The sequence below is a fragment of the Rissa tridactyla genome, chromosome 2 (assembly GCF_028500815.1).
Source record: "Rissa tridactyla isolate bRisTri1 chromosome 2, bRisTri1.patW.cur.20221130, whole genome shotgun sequence".
Taxonomy (NCBI): domain Eukaryota; kingdom Metazoa; phylum Chordata; class Aves; order Charadriiformes; family Laridae; genus Rissa; species Rissa tridactyla.
In genome coordinates, this window is record NC_071467.1 from 46,349,086 (window position 1) to 46,370,890 (window position 21,805).

Here is a 21,805-nt window from a genome sequence, read left to right on the forward strand (position 1 = left end):
ACTTTCTTTAGTTGAATTCAAACCTTGAAACTGTTAACCGCACTAAAATTAACTTTTTGTTCATGCTAGCAGCTCTTAGAGCAAATACAGTAATTGTGGCAAAATTCGTAACTCAGGTATTAAGGGTATGCTTTCATACAATATATGCTGCCTATTGCATTGACGTCGTTTCTTTGCCTAGTAACTACATACATTTGAGTGCCTCCTCCGTGTAGATAGCACTAGGACAGCTTCAAAGAAAGAATTTTTACAGCTGTCCCAGGAGAATTACTAACACATTAAAAGCTGGCTTTCAGAAGAATCATCCAAAAAGTAAATAATAATAACAGCAGAAATCACAAGTTAGTATAAAATCATCATCTTGCTATGTGTGACAATTTGTTCTGAACAGAGAGGACACAACAGACAAATAGCAGCAGGATTGAGTTACAAGGAAGGACAGCTCCTTAACCACAGATGGAATATATTTCCTCATATTCCTTCTGTACCACAGTACAGATTCTGAGCAATAATAAAAGCATATTTCCATTCGTCCTTCACACAAATGAAGTATCTCAGAATACTGCAGCTACATAGAATAAATACTATTTTTTAAAGTGCATTTGAATTAGCTCACATAACAGACTATCTAATAATAATAAATCTGCAAAATAAACCAAATCATAGTCCCTTCCTCACTTATTATGACTTGATGGTTTTGCATGTGAAAGGATACGTCCTCTTGGCAAAGGCAACTGCAGTAAACAAGCTGCTGTTCGCGACCTTCTCCTGGGAGGATTAGGCAAGCAATACACTAACAGCAGGTTACAAGGATTGGGCGAGCAACGCACTAACACCTTTACATTCCTAGAGCAGTTATCCAGAAGCATTATCTATCAGTTATCCAGAAGTTATGCAGAAGAATATCTTCTATTGCTTTTCCAACATTACTTTCAAAAAATTTATGAGCGCTCATGTCGTTAACTTACGAAAACTTAGTGCTTACAGTTCAGTAAGCAAAGGGCCATTAAAAAAACAGCTAACAAACCTCCTAGTAGCAAGAAGAAATCATAGACCTTTTTTCTGCTAGACAAGCTTCCATTCTTCAAAATCACATCTGTTCCTGCATGCTTCATCTTTTCTCTAATTTAGTGATGAAGTGCTTCTACACAAGAATACTGATGACCCACAGCAGGTCAGATGTAGACATTTCTGAATATAAAAATGTTTTGCCTAGGATACCACTAGTCTGTAATTTTATTTTATTTTTTAATAGAACAGGTTTCTTGAAATAGGAGTTTGCACGTGTATGTGTCCATCTTTCTGTTAGCACCCTAAAGAGCCCATCAAGCTAGCCCTATCTTCACGTTTGCAAATGCTCTGTTAAATTCTCACTTAGCGTGGAGAAAACACAAGCCATACTCCTCATCTCAGGAGTTAAAAGTACTTCCTGACTAAAAATCAAATCATAACTCATTGGCTTTTTAAGCAAAAGGGCAAGACCTAAATTAAATTTATGTCTCACACTGGTGGGAAGCATGTCCAGCTCTTTCGCTGGCCGTTCTGGAATTTCTTTGTCTTTGGTTCATATGCTTTGATTCACACTTTGTTTCTTGTGGAGCTGGTGGACAATTGCAAATTATTCTCCACCAGAATTCAGTGCTGGCTGTACTGAGAATCCAGTCGCCAGGAAAAAATAAATAAATCAGCAACAAAAAATTCCTTTAACTACTGAGGGAGTTAGCAACATTTTGAAAGAAAATTGTAGCGCCATTCAGAAACAAATAAATAAAACATAATTATAAGCTTTCCAACACAGTATGGATGGCAGATGTATTTACCTAAGAGTTCCTCCTTTCTACTAACTGGGCCATAAAAGACTAATTTGCCCCAGGGGCTTCTATTGAAGTCAACAAAAATAGTCCACACGCTTGCATGCAAAGAGCAAAACTGTATTTTTATATAACCATCATCTGTTCTGTTCTATCCCCAGACACTCAACTGCCTGGGAACTTTTCACTACGTATCTAAGGATAGCACTTAGCTATAAACCGAGTCTCAACGAACTTCCTGCAAGCTCCCTTACCAGGGTGAAATATTACCTCTGGTTAGATAGCTGTTTATTCAGAAACAATTTGCTTTCTAGACTGGATGGTATTGAAACTGTAGACGCAGTTCATTTGACCCATTCACAAGCATTTTAGACCTGGTGATAGTTCTGCTCACACAACTCTTGAAGATAATGCTAGGAAGGTTTTGGTTTTTAATCCTAAACAAGATAAACGCTGGCTTCTTCACATAAATATACAGAAATCATTGCTAAGAGGAAAGATTACCTGCAGCCTTAGATATAGCACTCGCGCCCAAAAGCTACAACGTTCATTACAGCCATCGATCTGAAAATAGTACAGAAAGAGGGAATGAGACAAACATGACACCAGAAATCCAGTGGTACAAAGTATTTGTTATCCGAGTTGTAAAGCATATTACCTGAAGAATTTCCTTTAGAGCATGAACAGCTGGTGGCTGGTACAAATTAGAAATCTGTTCTTCCTCATCCACTTCCACATGTATTTCACCAGACTGAGCAGTAAGAATATAACAGAAGCTTGGAGGAGGAAGATGAGTTGTCATCTATTGAAAAGTAAGGAAAAGAAATGTGAACTTAAAAAATGCACTTTAATATGGCCAGTTGGGTTTTATAATAATAGCCAAAACAAACCACACAATTTACATTTTAAGAGACATGGGAAAACAGGATTATATGGTTAATAACAACAACTCTCTGAAGTAGAGGTTGAGTTAATAAACTGGCATTCACAAGTTACGAGTGAAATCAGCTTGTGCTTATCATTCTTTCCATAATCTGACATCTATCCTCATCACAAAAACATCGCATGATTTGGCACACTTGGCAAACACTGTGACTAGTTCAAGGTGCTTGTTGTTATTTTTGCATTTTTTTATTGTGTGGTAGGTACCCTGATTATTTATTTTTTTTTTTAGCATCCATAACTTTTCTGAGATTTGAGGACTTTTGCATGTGGGTGGGTTTTTGTGATAGTAAACAGCTGATGAACTTTGGAAGATGCCAAATTAAATCCAGGACAGCACGAGGAGATAATGAAGAACAGGAATGCAACAGCTACAAGAACTGCTCTCTTTGTGCTATGCCAGATTTTTCTTTCCCCTTTAAAAAGTACCGTGACGTAACAACCTTATCAATCCACACTTGAAGAAGTCCCAAACTAGAAAGGCTTCTCAGGAAAAAAGACAATGCTAGAAAATAATTTTTATTGCGGATATGGTAAAATATTCTTCTAGCGATGTTTGTTGTTAATAAAACATTTCATTTAATAAAAGAAATATGAATCTATTAAAGACAGCTGCCCACCCATTAAAAAAAAATCTGCATAAGGAGAAAAAAAGCGCAAAAGACATCGACTCAAATTCTGTTTGCTTCTGACAGCGCTACAGAAGGTATCTGACCGTACATATGTCTCAAAAGAAATGAGTTCCACAGATCTCTTCCCAACAATGTATTATCAGTGTGCTGGCAATATTATTTATGTACCTATGTATAAAACTGCTTCCATAAAACTGTTCATAAAACTCTACTGTTTGTATCAAGAAAAATGCATATCTCAACTGAAAAAACTCTACTCAGCCAAAAACCTGCAGCAGTAGAATGGAAGTCTTGATCCTCTGTGGAATGAATTAGTATTTCAAACCCAGGACAGAAGTGTAAATTGCATAATTATGGAAAGTTTCCTCCATTTTTAGATTGCTAATAAAATAGAGAAAATGAAGAGCAAATGAGAGTCATAACAATGCCAAACAACATTTAAGAGCTTTGGTCCATCTGTGGATATTCCCATTTTGCTGTCCACAGTATTTCAATGCACAAAACAATCCATTCCTCTGAGACTTCCAAAATGTTTAGATGAAAGGGAGAATCAAGGAGAGAACAGCCATTTCACTCAGTTTCTGTCTTGGTTTTATATATAGCCAACCTCTGAACTTTTTAGTCTTCAACACAAACCCCTACACAACGCAAAGAACACTCTACATTGCAGAGAAAAGATTCTCGGACTTTAGAAATAACTAGTAATATCTACTTTAATGTCCCCTACTTTTGAAACTTGTTTATTTTCTTCTTTTCTAGAATTTGCATCCTGATTGACTCCCCTAGGCTCTAACACAAATTTTTAATACCACAAACTTCTTCCCCAAAGAACAGCTATACAAGAACAGCAGGACAGCACAACCACTTGGTTACCCAAAAGCTTCTCAAATGACCTTGTATTACTAAATGACACGTGATATGACAGAACTCTTTTTCAATTACAAAAGCTAATTAAAGGAAAATTAAAGATGCAATTTTCGATTTGCAAACGTATACTAACACACTTTAAATCCACTTTAATAACTCCCCACCCCTTAAAATCACAGAAACATTCATTACTTTTCAGGACATTATTTTTGTGTTCATCCTTTGCCTATCTTCATGAGAGACAAATATCAGTCAAAATCACCCTAACTAGTAAGAGCCCCAATTCCAGCAGTCAGTCTGTCCTCACAAAAGTTAATGTTCAGAAAAGTGCTTTTGAATCTAAGGCTGAAAAGTGCTTCAAAGAATGAGTTAATGTCCTTGTATATAGGTTTCTAAGCTGGCTTATGCTATCTAATATCTCTTTCCACATGCAAGGAGACAAATAATCTGTCTGGACATCCTACCATTCTAGCTCTAGAGGATTAAAAAGGGGCTAATTGCATCATTTTGGAAAGATGCTGCTGATCCAGAGGGTTTCAGGTTAGCCTAGGAGGTTGCCAGAACTAGTAAGACAAAACTCAGTAGCTAAAGAGAGGGAGAGAATCTGATTCTTAAAGTAAATATGATTACACTACCAACAAAAATAGTAGTTGTGAGTGAAAAAATACATTTCCGTAATCACAAGACTTACCATTTCAGAGTCTTGACTTTGTCCAGGAACTTTTACAGGCACTACTGGAGGCCACAGGCTGTCTATCAGACTAAAAAGTCCTAATGCCCTTCAAAAAGACCAATAAAATCAGGTTTAAAATGTTCCCCAGTGTTACACGTTATATTTAAAAGATTCATTGAGAAATATAATTTAAACCATTGCATGATTATGAAAACAATTTCAAATCATATTTGTTTTCTGGAAGCTGGTTGTGATTTTGTCTAATTAAACCTCCATCATTTCTGCTGCAGGGTGGAGAGGGAGGGAAGGGATGCATCACATTCAGTGACAAGCAAGTCATATTTAATCCTTTTCCACGAACAGCTTGCTACATGATAAAATTCAGGGGAACTGGGGTAAATGCTAGCTTGGGAAGGACACAGATACCAGTACTTTTTTTTTTTACATAAATGCTTTCAACTGTTTCAACTGATAGATTTAAAAAAAAAAGAAAAAGTTTTGCTTCTAACATTTTCATTTCTTGCTTTTCTCTAACAGCTGATTGTGACTGTTTTCAGGAAAGTCAGCAATTATCAGATATGGAGAAACAGGCAAGATTTTGTTATCTTAAGTACATGTGCAGAGGACCGTCTCCTTCCGACACAGTGTCTCATTTAGTTACCGGTTTTATTTATTTATTTTGCAGGTTTCCCACTTCTAATTTAGAAACAAACATAAAATTAACAGCACATCATATTAAGGTAAAATGCTGCCAACTCTTTAGCTTTAGCATGCAAAGCTGTACAGGGGCTGCTTTGTGGGTTGATAGGGCACCCTGGCAGGACAGGCAGGAACACCTGAGGGAGAGGCCGAGAAAACAGCTGAGGCAGGGGAAAGAGCTACAGATAACCAACTTGAAGCAGCATGCATTTTTGAGTTACAGCTCTCAGTTATCTTGTCCTAGTACTCTGCTCTGTGTAGTGGAAGCACAGAGATCTGGATTTTAACCCCGCACTGCCTCCAAGAATGGGTTGTTTGTTCCTCCAATTAAGAAAGCCACTATTTCTGAAACAGCTCTAAAAAATGAAGTCCAAAAGTTGCTAAAAGTAATACTAGCTTCTCAACTCAACTGTTTAGAAGAAGGAAAAGGCACAGAGGACTGAAGCATGCTGCAATATGCTGCTTCTCTTCAAGGGGTCACGGAAACTCTCCTTTAAAGTTCTGCTTTTAGCTCACTTCTGCTAAAGCTTATTTATTTCTGTATTTCCCTAGTCCTTCTCCGGATCCCTAAGCGGTGTCTACAGGCGGCGAATTTCTTCCCATGTTTTTTCATAAAGCGCCAGGTATCACCTATGATTCAGTGTTAATAGTGATGTCTTTGGACCAGCGTTGTAAGAAGTTTTATGGATGTAAATCTCAGTGTGGATCTTGTGGAATAAAGCTTGTGGTTCACAATTCACGTAACAAGCTGGTAGATTAAAAAGATGATGTTGCTATCTGTAGTCATGTTCTCCACACTAATGAACAGACCAGAAACACAGATGTGCTGCTCTTTGACAAAAACGAACTTCCTGACTTACAGGGCATCATCATCGAGTCTGTAAAAGGAGAAGGCTGACCTCAGAGGCTGGGTTTTTTTTTTGTTTGCTTTTTGTTTTTAGCAGTGAGAACATTACGACATACAACACCACACTTCTTGGGTATTAAAAAGACTTCAGAGCAAATTGACCACTTCTTGAATCTTGGATCAGGGTGGCATTTCCTGTCCTGTATCATACAGAACGATGTCCTCTCTACAGTCACAGGAGAGCCAGTGTCCAGAGGAACAAACTGGTGTTACTAACTGGGACATGAAAAAGGAGAGTTACAAAAAGCGAGCACAGCCTTTGGTACAACTCAGGCAGTTACACAAGTGGCCTTCCTCACTCGACGTGCAGCATGAGGGCAAGGGCAGAGCACGGGTATGAACATACCACAAATTCTCTGCATGTGTGCGTGTGCGCACACAGAGATCTCTTATTTATCCATTTATAGCAAATAAGATGTGTTGTTGCAGTGCAGGTGTGATCACATCTCCACACAGACTGTACATTGATCCCTCATCTGTATTTTTAAGTTTGCACAAAGGACATGAAGTTGTCCCTTCTTTAGCTCTTTTCCAGATTGCTACCCATATCAGAATATCTAAGACATACAGTACATTTTCTGCAATTACTTGTGGTCTTTTGAAGAAGGTCATCTACTGCTTGAACTAGGAGCACTTAATTATTAGTAAATGACAGTAAATGTTTACAAAACAGACAGAGAAGCAGCACTGTGTAAAGAGTGTCTCCTGAATATCTTGGCCCCATCCTTTTCTTTGACACCAGTCAGTGTGACATTTGTGACATTTGCCACCTGAAGGATTTGCATGCCAGGATCCTTCTCTACCAAAGGGGATGTTCTCTCCTGAAGCTGTCACTGTATCCATCAGTGTCCATGGTGAGGAGCTCCCCTCTTGCCCTACCCATTTATATGCCATTTATATGTTACGTCTTTACATTTACGGACTTCAACTTAGCAGAACAGGGAATGAAGGGGGCAACAACAGTGGAGAAATGGCAAGACATTGTGTCCTACTCTGTAGAAAATCACAATCCTCACAGAAAGAATAAAATTCATTCTCTTTATTGGCCGAGAAACACTCAAATCCCACTTCAATCTGACTTGAACAATGGGTGTATTTTATCCAATATGTGTATCCTTCTTCAGCTATAGAGTTAGGACGAGAGATGAACAGCTGGCTCTGTGCTACAGTGAAGAGACATGGTTATACCCCATGTGCACAAAGAGCCTTTCTGGCTACAGAAGACAAAATAAAAACTTCAAAATTTTGCTCAGTGAGTGTAATTACTAGTCACTATTTAAAAAAAAAAGTTATCACAAAAGGACAGACTTCTAAAAAAGGAAAAGTACAGTATGAAATGAGAAGAAACATGTAAAGAACATGTAAGCTATTTTGAACAACATTTTTTTATTTCAGAGACAAGGACTTTATTGTAATATTTTAAAACTTTTCTTCAAAAAAAGAAAAAAGACTGAATCCCTACCAGGAGGGCAGAAATCATCTACCAGATTCTAAATGATAGATACAACCCCCTACTTCCCATGCTAAACTGAAATCTATGTTTGGTAATAAATACTAAATAAGCAGATGTCCACTGTTTATCACCGTCATAGCAAGGCCACCAGTAACTCCAATGGAGTATTACAGTATAGACTTCCATAGAAGTATGGACTTAGAACAGGCAGTCCTCTACATACAGGTACTCTCCTCTTCTGTAAACCCACACCTTCAAGCTTCGCTTATATATAATGGTACTTTTATATATGTGTGTCTGTGTGTGTATACACACACAGAGACACAGGTATGTATACACAATATGCAAAATAATTCTTTTTAGTATCCTTAATAATTTTTGTTATCCAACGTGCTCAAAAGGCATCCCTCTCAACATAAATTTTGCTTGCTGAACTTTGGTATGTCTTTTCTGTGTATCCATAAACGCAAACTGCCTGCTGCGTACCCAGACAGCAGTCAGAGAATTTTAAAGATTTCATACTCTTAAACAGGCTAAATACATGGCTGAGAAAGTGCAAAATACACATGCAACACGTGCAGAAATTAATCCCGACCTATTTAACAAATTGTCTTAAACTACTCCAGAGAAAAATAACTGGAAGATAGCAAGTGATACTAATAAAATAGCATTTACTTCTCCCTCCCCACCATTCTTGCCATAGAGGGTGACTGTGCTGCCCTGTACAGAAGAAGCTGCTTTCATTTGCTCACCTAACCACCTTCCTTCTCAGTTTTACAACTCAGCAGGAAACAGAAATCACCTTCTGCTTCTAACCTTCCTGGCTTGTTTAGCCCTTCACTGCAAAACCAAATGGCATACATTCACGTGTGCACACACGCATACACGTTTGCCGTATGATTTTTGATAAAGACATACAAACTACAGAGAAAAGCCTTTGTAATTGTATTTAGGCCCAGTAAAGTGATAAACCAGTATCTACAGTCTCAGTACAGCTAATCTGATCCTATAGAAATTTCATTCATTTCACACTACAAGCCATACTACAAAAATCAAACAACTTCAAATTTTGATTTTTCAAAACTGAATTTCACTGACTGATCTGACAACTTATTTCATAACTTAATAAGAAGATTTTGTTTATTTCTCTCAGAAGCATGAAGTTTCATCTTGTTCTGGTCCAAGAACTTTGTGTGTGACGTGCCTGGTTCAACTTTGAACATTACAAACATTACAACTTACAGTTTGGGGGATCTTTCAATTGTAATAATCATACCACAGCTGCAGGAGAAAACTACTATAGGGAGAACATATCAGCGATATCAAAGAAAGTAGAAGGAAAACAATGCCCATAACTAAGAGAAGAAGGAAGACTACCTAAGGTTTATGGCAGGGGACAGGAAGACAGATGCTAAGATTCTCCTCCAATGTCTTCCACAGCTCTGCTCTGGGGACTTAAGACTTGGCACTTCTCTCTTTCCTCCTCTCCTACTCTCCCAATTTTAGTCTAAAATGAAGGAGTTTTCTTTTGGCAGTACCAGTATCAATTATTAAGAACCCAAAAATAAAGCAATTTCTGGCCCTCTGTGAAACATCTCCTTGCTCAAAACTAAAAAGAAATTCAGTAATAATCACCTAGGCTGCATAAGCTTCAACTGTCAATGAACAAGCAACCCAACTATAAAGCTGATACTGTAGGCTAGCTCTCCCTTTAATTGACCTATTAAGACGTTGCGGAGCACAAGCAGACCTGAGCACTAAAAGCAACAAAATCATAAAGTAAAAATCTGAGCCTACTTAACCAGCATCTCAGTCAAAATACAAAGTACAAAATACAAGGGCTGCTGGCTTTTTTCCCCCTAAGTTTTCTTTAGATAGATGAAATTATTTTGTTGAATAATTTATTTAAATATGTTAATAACTCAAATTTCTACAGCACATTAGAAATTACACATACTACATTAAACCACCAAAATTACAATATAAAAGTACTTTTGATTCAATATGGATATGCCTATGTTATTCGCCAATAGTGGTTACCAAATTCATGAGAGAAGCACTGAAGATACAAGCAGTAGTGCGTGCTTGTTAAAGAGAAGAAAACTCAGGAAAAAAAGTTAATTTCTGATACATAAGCAGTCATCCAAAAAAAAAAAAAAGTAATGCAAATATTCTAAACTTTAATGCGATTACTTAAATTATGTTTTAAATGGAACTTGACTTTTAACCACAGCAATTACCAAAGTGTTTCAGGACCTCAAAACGTGAGAGACGTGGGTGGCTCTTTTAGATGGCAGTCTTTCTGGAGGAGGGAAAACCAAAGGAAGGAAGTTATGACTTCCTTGCTCTGTGGAGGGTTCTTACTATTACATTTCCTGTCAACGTCTAGCAGTTGAAACACTTTCTTCTACCGCAGTTAGCGGTGGTCCTCTCTTCTGAATGTAAAGCAAAAAGAGAATTGTACAGTGAAGAGCAGAGGAAAAAGGAGAGAGAGAGAAGCCAGAAAAGCATGAGACTTAATTAAAAGAAAAAAAAAAGAAGAAAACCCCCAGGTGCAATAGTGACCAACATATAGACTGTGACAAACACAGGGAGATTTCATGTTTCAGTGCCTAACATTTGAAAGTTTAAAATTACAAACAACAGAAGCCAACTTTATTTGAAAACGCAGTAATTTCTCAGAGAAACATAGCACTGGTTGAACTCAATATTCAGAGTCTACTTACTTTAGAGGAAAATGCAACAAACAGTACAGCAAACTATTAGAAAACAGTCTGCCATGAATTAAAGGTTGGGTCATGTGCCAAAGCTTATGAATTGATGTATCCTTCAAAGTATTTTACCCTATCCAACGTAAGTATGGATTTTAGCACTACCCTTGCAACAGTTGCATCTTCTTTTGAAACTTGTTAAGCATTTTCCATTTAGGCACAAAATTGGTACTGACACACTGTGTTAATTATGTATTACCTTAAAGCATTTCCTCCCCCCCTCCTTCAATTTTAAACTGCTGTCATCTTTCTGTTCTGCTGAATAGAAACTCTTCCTATTTCTACCTTACGAGAAAGCATAAAGAGAAGAAGGAGGAAGGTCTGCTATACTCAGCACTAAAACAACTTAGTGCTTGGCAAATCAGGTGAAAAGACAAAAATTGTCAAAATTCAAATTATTATTCTGTGTGGAACTCCAGTCAAGGCTAAAAACATAAATGAATATTTCTGTTGATATAAAGACAGATATCTAACTACAAAGTTTATCCTAGCTCATTGAAATTAATTTCTGGTAGGAAGCAGCAGACTATGACAATTTATAGGTTATTTATTCCTGAGGCACTTTAGTGAGTGCTCAGTCCCTGCATCTAATTGCATCCATTTAGTTACTGGTTATACCGGATATACCCGAAACATGCCTGGGATCTATTAAAATAGGGGGGTTACATTAGTTGTACTGCATACAGATTCTTAACCAAAATTCCTGCCTCTAGCAGTACACCACTGAAATCTCACTTCCTCTTTCTCAGGGGGCTGAATTTGTAAGACTGACAGATGAAGTAGTGGGAGGACAAAAGAAAGAACATACACCTCTAAGGGGCCAACACCACCAGCGGTAGATCAATGAAGATTTTTCAGTCTTCTCTCTTTAAGCCACCATATCTTTCTTTTCTGCTGATACTAAGTGTGCAGTTCAGGGAACAGTTGTAGGAAAGGGAAGGGTAGGAGACAAGTATGAATGAGAGGGTGAAGAGAAATGGTGTCAAGAAACAGATACTGAACCACATCCGTGCTGTTAATTCAGCTGCTAAAATACTGGTTCCTACCTTAATCAACAGCCCCATGAAAGACTAGAAGAACTGCTGGAAATAAGACACTGAACCAGCCACGGCAACTTTGCCATGACTCAGCCATGCCCATCTGTCTTACAGAATTGCCAGAAAGTGGACTGCAAAGGGAAACACCGCTTCCTCTGCTGGACTGCAAAGGGAAGGATTTTTTGCAGGGATGGTATGTTTTATGTGAGGGGTAGGACTTGTTCTGAAAACCACCTAAATCAATGAAACGCCTTCAAATGACCTAGTACTAGACCCTAGTACTTGTTAAAGCATACGGGTATTCAAAGACAATATTCAACATTAGCAGTGTTTCTCTCAATGTAAGATTACTATAATTCTGATTTTTCACAGGGTTGATCTTGGTCAAGACAGGACATGGTTGTGTAAGTTCTTAGCCCATGTTTCTTCTGGAACACAAGTGTCTTCTTATCGGGAGAAGAAATGGATTTAGTTTCTTTAGCACATGTTACAGTACAGGTCCGTTCCAAAGATCAAGTCAGCTTTACAGCCTGTTTTTTGCCTGGATGTAAAACACACTTTATTATAGGTTTTTAGCCCTTGAAATGCAACTTCAGCTTACAACAGTGACCCTAAAATTGCATTTAATGGAATTATGTTAAGTAGTACTTTAAATGAAATACTTGATGATAAGGATGGATGATGGTCAGGAAAATTTTTTGAACAATAACAGTGGCCTATTGAAGCAAAAAACTTGAGAACCTCTTGTATCTGTTAAAGGAAAATCTCCTCTTTCTCACCGAGGGGCTGAGGAAGCACTCTGTCTCTGTAAGAGAGATTTCAATTCATGTGACTGTGGGACAACATGCCCATGTGGGATCTTATTAGCCATTCCTGGCTTTCTCCAGATCATGTCCTTCAAAGGCACACAGAAAAAAAAAGTCATGACTTTTCCTTCGTATTTCCTACATTTTATTCCCTTTTATCCATTTTAAAAGTCACTGTTAGACTCCAGGAAACAAACAGTTTAAAAGCCATCTCCTTCCAAAAAGTAATTGGCGTTCTCAAAAAAAAAAAAAAAAAAGGCAGCAGTCTTTCTCGCAGGGCAGACCACATAGTTCTTATTCACTCATGTGCTGCACGCCAAGGTTGGGCACTCACAGGCATATCCCATCATGTGCTCGGATATACCACTGGCTCTGGAAACCCATTTATCCAGTGGCAATGAGTTCTACAGCCTAATTATGCTCTGTGTGAATAAGTACTCCCTTATATTCATTTCAGCTATGGCTTTACTGTGGTTTCCATCACACCTGGAATGAAAAAAAGTGTGTCCCAACACTTAAAAGTAATAACAAGTTATAAAGCAGAACTTAGGCTAAAACAATTAAGAAAAAATAAATCCCTGAACAATACCCCCACCCACCCATCTTGTACAATGAAATCACGTTTTAACCACTGCACTGTCCCCGAAGCTACACTAGCCTTTTTCTTTTAATGTTTCCTAGCAGGGTTACCACCAGCACAGCTCCAGCTGAGCCACCAGCATTTTCAGCAGTGTGTCTTCTAATCGTCCTCAGAATAGCCAGAAGTAAGTTACTGCTGCTTTGAAACACAATTTACATTAGAAAAAGTCTGTCTCTTATTAGCTAGGCAGAGTACTGGAAACACCAGCAGCCAGTTGTAAAACTTCATTTGTATCCAGAATTCCAACACCATTATTTAATTTGTTTGGAAAAAAATGTAACTTGAAAAAAAAGCCAACAAAATAATTAAATAAGAAGACGTGTTTGTTATTAAAGATCCATAAAAATGCAAGTAGGCTTGAAATCCAAAGGATCTGAAAATTAACACTGCAAGTACATTAAAAAAAAGGCATACTGAATAGTGCTGGCTGGGAAACAACAATTCCATTTTGCTAAACATTTCAAGGCTTTGAAATTTGCTTTTGTTCCAATATGAAACAAAAACGAGACTTTCTGAAAGTTTTCATGAAATGAGAATGAGAAAGAGAGTATTCGCTCCCTCTGGACCTGAAAAAAACTTCCCAACAAAATTGTCTCCAAAATAGATAATGTTTCCATGAAACATTCTGGTTTTGATGAAACAGCATTTTTCAACAGGAAAAAAAAGTGTCAGCAGAAATATCATAGCCATTCTAATACCAAAGGCTTATCTAGATCGGATGTTTGTATGAATAAACTATGCTGAGAATTGAATCAATCTAATTATAAATATAATTAGGTCCCCATCTGAACACCATATCACTTTCCTTAGAAAGTTACTCTGTAGGATAACTGATCTATTTAAAGGGTTTTTTTCTTGATTAAAGATATTTTATTTATTCAAGGAATGTAAAAGGAATCACAGAATAAGCAAAATCTGGGAGGTACCACACATCAATTTGTTACTTATCTGGGGGGATTTTTCTATAAACCTGTGGACATTCTTATCCGAAAGTAAGAATGGCTTTACAATTTGTGAGATTTTTTTTTTAAAGAAACTTAAACTGTGTTTCCAAAAACCATACAAACTTAAATTAATTAAGCTGTCATATACTAAGGGAAAGTCTATGCTCGAATCTTCAACCTAGACTGGGCAGCACTGCAGATAAACATACTGTAATAAACAGTTCTGCAATGGAAGGGAGGTGAACTAATGTTTTTAAGTCTTTGAATCTACTGAAGAGGAAGAAAACACTCATATTTTATGAAATATTGCATACAGTAATTCTTCTTTATCCCTTGCTCTGTTAAGTGTGTATTTATGTTTTAGCTTATTTATGCTCATTTTGGAGTATGGTTGGCTCAAGTACTATTGGATGCCCCAAAAATGGCAATCAGGTCATTTAATCGAACAAAGCCCAACTCAGTTGATCCAAAGAATATTGATCACAGAAATAAATAAAAAGACAGATCATCTCTGCCTGCCACAGCATGCACTACATTCTTCCATGAATTCTCACCTTCCTCTTGTGGTTCTTTGCAAAATTTTCATTCCAGCTAGGCAGCAGAATTTCCCTTCCCATCTGCTGCAACACCGCTCGATGTCATCTGCAGAACTCGGGGACTGCAACTGCACTTCACTGAACATACCATAGGCATCCTGGACAAGGAGGCATAACCTGCAAAACATTCCTCTGTTACTCATTGGCTCCTGTTCATAACAAACTAGTTAGCAAATTTCTGAAAATCACACTACAAGCTTCAAAAAAGAGCTTATCCTCTACAATATCTGGAGAATTCCTACCAAATGATGAATACCCGTATCAATAAAGAAACCTGCTATCGTTAAAGGTTTTCTTATGTATATTTGCAAGAGCTATCACGGCCATGAAATAGAGAAGCGTGACTGAAAAAGCGCATCAAGGGCTTGCAGTGGGGATTAGATGAACTAACGTCTACGCGCTATGTGGTTTGTGTACCTATAAAGAAAGAAGGCTGAGTTTTTGCCTAACTTGAGGTGCATTCTGCAATGCAGACAGAGCAATGATGCAAACATATATGTGTGTGTGTGTATAAATATAACAATTTTGCTTAGAAGTAAACAAAGCAACATATTTCACAAGTGAAAATTACCAACATTGAAACTGGCGAAGTGGCAAAGCAAGCATTACTTTTTCTATAACTTTAAAAAAAAATCCTGAGGAGGCAAAGAAGAGCGAAATGTCAATTTTTCTTAAAAAAACCCAAACAAACAAAAATCCAGCATGAAACTACAGATTAGTACTTTCAACACTGCGTATGAAGAAGCCCAGAGGAACTATTTTAAGGAGGTAGTTAAAGAACCTGCTAAATAAACAATTCGATTAAAGTAATCTATGGAAGTAGGGGCTGTAGGGCTGGGAAGTATTGCTTAACCAACTTGCTGGCATTTTGAGAAGATATTACTGTCATAGCAGATAAGGCAAAATCAGTGGATGACATACGTTTAGATAGTCAAAAACGCATTTCACAAGATTCTGCACCTGAGATGAGCAGCCGCGATAGCATGAGTCATGCAGTGCTGGAGGAAGAAGGCTGCTGTCTACAAGATTGGCGTAATTGCCCCAGAAAGAGACAGTTAAGCATGGAAACTTTTCAAGGGAGACAATAATTGCCTTTGAGGGTAGCACACACATCTGTATTTCTAAATAAAACTCAGGAGTGCACTAGGCAGCAGAATTCAGTTGCTTTCAAAGGTACATGCCAAAACTACCTTCTCCGGAGCAGTACCATTGTTAAGATCAAGCCAACTCCAACTGCTTTTGGAGCACACCATATAACATAGTATATGCATCCTGAAAGCATTCAACAGTAGTCATTATATCTTTATAAAACACATTTTAAATGAAATTAGCTCCTACGTTTCTCTGGAAGAAATCCATGTATTTCTTTGCAGGGAAGTTTAGGCGCATGGAAGATCATGAATCACAGTTTTCTTATTTATTATGAACCATCTAACTTTGGCTTACACCCTTGAGAGGGCTGTATTCAGCATAGGATACAACTCCAAAGCCTCTCAGACATCAGCAGCAGTGCAAGCCCCAGCTGAGAGTCCTCATTTTTCAGATTCTGGTGCTGGTTTTGCGAAGCAGAGAGTGGTAGGACTGAACACAAATTAAGGCTCCCATATTTCCCCGTTATCTCTGTCTACAAAAGTCCCACACAAACAGTCTTCACCAGGCAAAGAAAACTTAGGTACAATTCCTCCACAGCCTCCCAGAGTTAAGAAGTCCTTTGGAGCCATGAAACACTGTTTCTACTCTGAGCAACGACAAATATGAGCAAACCAAACATGGCTGTGATGTGTAGGCTGGAAGGATATGTACCCTCACCTCTGGGATGACTGTTGTTCCCAGCCTAGAAAGCGGGCAACTGTTAACAATATAAACCTGTGTCTTCAACAGCTCTATCACTCTTTTCATTTTCTGTGTAAAATAATCCGCGAGATCCCGTCTGGATTCATACCACAAGATCATCTCCAACTCAACAGAACAAAGACTGCTGTGCTATGAACACGACAGCCCAGAAGCAGAAAAACTAGAAAAACTATGGTTGCCTGCCACTTTCCACGTTAGGACCTTGCAGTCAGTTAAAAACTCTCCCAAGTAAGTTTTAACTGATTGGACTGAAACTCCTCATGCAATTGTTTTGTTTGGAAAAACAGAGCTAATATTCTCTGGACATTTCTGAAAATCAGATTGAGGGGAACAGGAAAAACAAAGCAAACAGTTTTGCCTATGTTAACAAAACATTCAGTGACTGTTAATTGTGAAAAATTAGGCTTTTGTATCTTGGAGCAAGCAAGGGCCAACTGAGTTAGCGTCTCAGATCTGATCAGTTCAGCAGTCTCTTAACTGATCACTGGAATTTCTCATATCTTTAGTGAGACATAACTGAATGCAAGTAAGTCTCAGACTGGCTGGCACCAGGCTCATATTAAGTCCTCTGGGACATATTAATTGCCCAAATAAAATTAGCTTGGTTGGTGCCGAAGACATCAGTCACTAAAAGTACATTTTCCCAGTCCTTTTAAGCCTGGGAGTCTCAACTCCCTGCATCCCTGGCTGCATGTTTCCATCCCTTTGTGGTGGCAGCATACATGGCTAAGATAGGAAACTGAACCGACCAAAAAAATACTGTAGCCAAATAATCATCCTCATCCTCATCATCAGATCAGCCTCTTGAAAATTAACTCTGTAGAAGTAAACTCCAATTTGCATGGAGTCCTATTGTAGACAAGGATGCATTTTCCAGGCAGGATTAAGAGGCTGAAGCTCCCACTCCAGCTGTCTAGTGTATGCACCACAACGTCCCAGGTCATATGATGGGAGAATGGTCATCATATGACCAAGCTTCATATACAGAAGTAAAGAAGAACTGTGTAACTTGAGGCTTATATCACTAATGTTCCCATTCACCCTAGTAACATGTTCAAGATTATTGGCATCATGAAGAAACACAGAGCAGCAGAACCTCTTGCATCAGAGCCCAAGTACTTTTGCTCTATTAGGACTGTACACATGAGCAGACATCCGCTATGCTACACTTGTTCTAAGAGTATCCAAAAGGTAGTCATGATTTCTCTGCAATATGCATTTAAAATGAAATTCACTCACTTGGAAGACAGAGTTACACTAATAACTTTCAGATGCCCAACTTCAGACTAAAAGATGAGGAGCATCCCAAACTAATGCTTGTGAAGGGAACTTCACAAACACGTTCCCTCCTTCAGCACAATTTTAAAACGGCATGAATGAAATGATGACAAAAACTTGAAATATTCTCAGTATCATTTGATCTATCTCACACTACTTAACTAGGTAATGCTATAGGTATTAATGAGTGACAACTGATTTTCCTACTTAATGACTACAATGAAATCAGCTGAATCAATCCAATAACGGACTCAGTAGTGCATTTGGGGAGCTATTGTCATGTTCTCTGAAACCTCTAATGGATTTTAACATGCTGTTAGCATCACTAATGGTCGTTCAGCTGCTTTCAGAGGATGTTGATTCATGGCCTTAACTTCCTCACCAGCATTGGTTCTTCCCTTGATTTCACTTTATTCCCAGAAAAGCGCATTTGTATTATTTTCCCAGGTTACAGTGTTGCTTTCATATTGCAGCAAATGTTCTTGCAAATTAAGTTTCCGCAGCAAGTCTAACTGTGATTAAAGCAAAAGTTTGTCAGTTTGTCCCACGATTTTTCCCCCCTTTGAAGCTCATTACTAGGATGAAACCATACATCTAAATTATGAGACAAGCTGCAAATCCAAAATGAGTATTTGCCCCCAGGAACTCAGCATTTATGGTTTGTGCACATCTACCACAAATACTTTTTTTTTCCATTAAATGTGGTGTTTGTACTGAATCGGTTATTCAGCTAAAATATACCTTTACCAATGCCTTGTCAGTATGTATAGCAATGAACTGTTAAAAAAAAAAGAAGGGCAACATCTCCATTTTTATCAGCAGCGCTCATATAGGGAGGAAATAAGGGACGTTTTTATTTTTGGAACAATAGGATTCAACCTGCGCAAGCGCTGAATTTAAAATACAGTTTTGGAAATTGAAATTTCTCATGCAGAGGAGCACAGAACTCACTCCAGGAGCAAGGGGTGGCAGGAAAGCCAGTAGAGGAGTGAGTGTGGGAGATGCAGACTAAGGAAAAGGTGAAGTATGACTCACTGGTAATAACAAAGGGGGCGAAGATAGGGAATGATAAGAAGTGAAGCAGAGATTAGTCTTTTTTTTTGTCTTTTTTTTTTTTTGGTAAAGTAATGACCCAGTGAGTCTCATGCACAAGCTTGGGAAGATTTTGTTAATTTACTAATAGCCAAGAGCAAGGATGGGGGCTGGGGAAAGATGAGACTGATTACTCTGCATTATTTCTATGACTGTGCTGATCTTTAGGACAAAATGTCTCGCAGTAGAAATCTGAAAAGGATTATAGGATTACTCTGCCATGCCCTTCTCCTAGTTAGTCACTTCTCATGGGTAAAGGGCAAAGTCTTCTTTTACTATTACTTTTTTATGCACGAAAAATCACATCTCTCCACACCGCTGCCTCATATCGGGCAGCTGACTTTCTGGATGGGTAATAGTGACAAAAACCTTCTTCAGCTTTGGTCACCTCCAGCCTCTTCAGTGGCTAGTGGAAAAGAATAAGAAAATCTGCCGGCAGAGATGAGAGCGCACGGAGGCCAGAACTGATCGAGGATACAGGAACTGCCTTTACTGAGTCTTGCGAAAACAAGCAGCAGAAATTTGTCACGAACAGATCTCAACTACCAAATAATTGTTTTACCCTAGGGTAGAAGGACACCCATGTGTCCCAGAGCAGCTTTTCTCCATGCGTAGCTAAGCTGTGCAGCATGGCATGAGGAGCAACACAGCCAGGCAAATGCTAACACCTTCGCAGTGCTCAGCAGGGATTTCATTACTCCTTCTTTGGAAGGGAGGGAAAGGCGGGAATTGGGAAAATGCCTGAAAACTCATTGAATTGTATTAACTCTGATATTTGCTCATTCTTTATCTCAGCCATCCAAGAGACAGCTGCTGCTGCTTTGTTTGTCAGAAGGATTTCTTATCTCTTTGAGGCGCGGTCCTAGCAGAAGCATAAAGCACACGTACATAAACACACATAAACAAAAACCCCCTCTCCCTTAATCACCAGAGGCACAACACTACCTACACAACTCCAATTCAGCAACTTGTCTGGTCAAGTCTCAAGGTGGAGCTGATTAACTCCTGCTAATACGGCTCAGATTCAAATTGTAACCTGCAGGACACCACCCTACCATGATTTACGCACTCCTTGCCTTCACCATACCCATATTATCTCTGAAAAATCAAAGCTCAGGACACAGGTGTAAATGCGCAGGGACAATCATCCATCTCCCCCACCCCACTGTAACACCAGCAGGATTTTCCTATTAAAAGCACCTTATTCACCGGATCACAAACTGCTTCATGTTCCCATTTGAAGAGTATGTAGCTGCAGTAGCCTTCTTTAGAGAGACACAAGATTCAGAGTTTTCTGCTTAAAATCCATGTCATTTGCTGCCACTAAATAGTACAGAGAAGCAATAACCATGGATTGAACGATACAAATAAAAATTATTGATGATGATGACTAGCCCCTTCTATGCATAGGTAGCAGAGGTACACAGGTTCAGAAGAAAACACAGGCATTGCTGCTTCCAGTTTATTCAGGGAATGTCAAGCTCGAAGAAGAATGTTTATGACAACTCCCCCCAAGCACAGACATTCCTAGCACCCAGGCTGGTGCTCTGGTTTGAAGCACTGAGACAACCAAAATGGCAATCATTTGCTTTGAAAACTGGAGGTTTAAAATTAGTGAAAAGCAGAGTTTTTGATCATGTCCGTTTTTATTCGGTAATTGTGGAAGGACCCAGCAGGAAAGGAAGGAGAAGGCAGGTCAGGACTGCTGGACCTGGCGGAGCGGGAACAGCACACACAGTTAACACCAGACACTCCAGTTCCTTCCAGCGACAGACAGACTGTCCTTGCAGAAGTATTGGTGGAAACTGCACATGTGACAGGGAAATCAGCAAGCCTTATCTCAGCATCTCAAATAGAAAATACGTAGCAGAGGCCTCCCCAGTCTCAGGAAAGCAACTCTTTCTTTGCAGGCACTTCTTAGCATGTGTGTAACAGAGTATTTATGTAACACACTTTGCAAATAACTCCCTATAGTAACTATACCAAGCCCATCATTTTGGATTTTCCTTGTTTTTCTTTACATTTATATATATAAGTTAAAAAAAAAAAGGAAAAGAGCGAGAGAACTGATAAAATAACTATTGCTTATTTTTATTCACTTCCTTGAATAATCACTTACTTCAATACAAACTGGATTGAAATGCAGCTTCCACAAGGTCTTTCACGACTCCCCACCTGCTGATTGCTTTTTCCATTTCTTCATTCAGGTTAATCCTTCCACCTACTATTTTCTGCCTATGACCTGAAGAAGCAGCACTTCTGTGGGAAACAGTTTTTGTGCGTAGGAAGAGACCTGTATGTACGAGCCAAACACATCAGCAGGGCTACCTTTTTTAACGCAGAACATGCATGTAGAGAATGGAGTTCCACAGCACTGTAAACGTTCCCACTCAAAAGACGGAACACCACCTGCCTGGTGGGAACTACGTACAACTTCTCAGGAACGGGTTTAGCGCAAAACCAGGCAGCTTTCTGTACTTGCAATGACAATCACAGCTTCACGCGTGACAGTTGTTTCAGCATAAACCATTTCTTCCATGAAGTTTTCACGCGGCACCAAATGAACTTTTTAAACTCCCCATCTGACACTGTCTCTAAGTGCACTTCCAAACTGAACTGCTGATGTGTATTTCATTTGTACGCAGAATTTTACTCAAAAGTAAACAAAAAATTTTAAACCTTGAAAAGACGTTCTTGACATCCACTCAAACACAATCTGGAGCCTAAGCTATAATTTCATACAGTTAGAGAGTTGCATTTGAGAAATATTTTCAGTATCAGCCCATAGCTCCACTTATCTCAG

The 21,805-nt window shown here is 38.6% G+C and overlaps 1 protein-coding gene across 3 annotated transcripts in view; it reads right to left on the reverse strand.

Annotated features, from left to right (window-relative positions):
- SPIDR (scaffold protein involved in DNA repair) overlaps positions 1-21,805 on the reverse strand; it is a 206,640-nt gene that overhangs the window by 14,552 nt on the left and 170,283 nt on the right. For all 3 annotated transcript variants that reach the window (XR_008464619.1, XM_054189356.1, XM_054189355.1), the window contains exons 11-14: positions 14,737-14,895; positions 4,944-5,031; positions 2,470-2,613; positions 2,316-2,375 (exon numbers count right to left, since the gene is read on the reverse strand). Coding sequence is in view for 2 of the 3 variants with exons in the window: in XM_054189356.1 (XP_054045331.1) it covers positions 2,316-2,375; positions 2,470-2,613; positions 4,944-5,031; positions 14,737-14,895 (451 nt within the window). In the remaining variant the exon portion in view is untranslated. The remainder of the gene's footprint in view (positions 1-2,315; positions 2,376-2,469; positions 2,614-4,943; positions 5,032-14,736; positions 14,896-21,805) is intronic.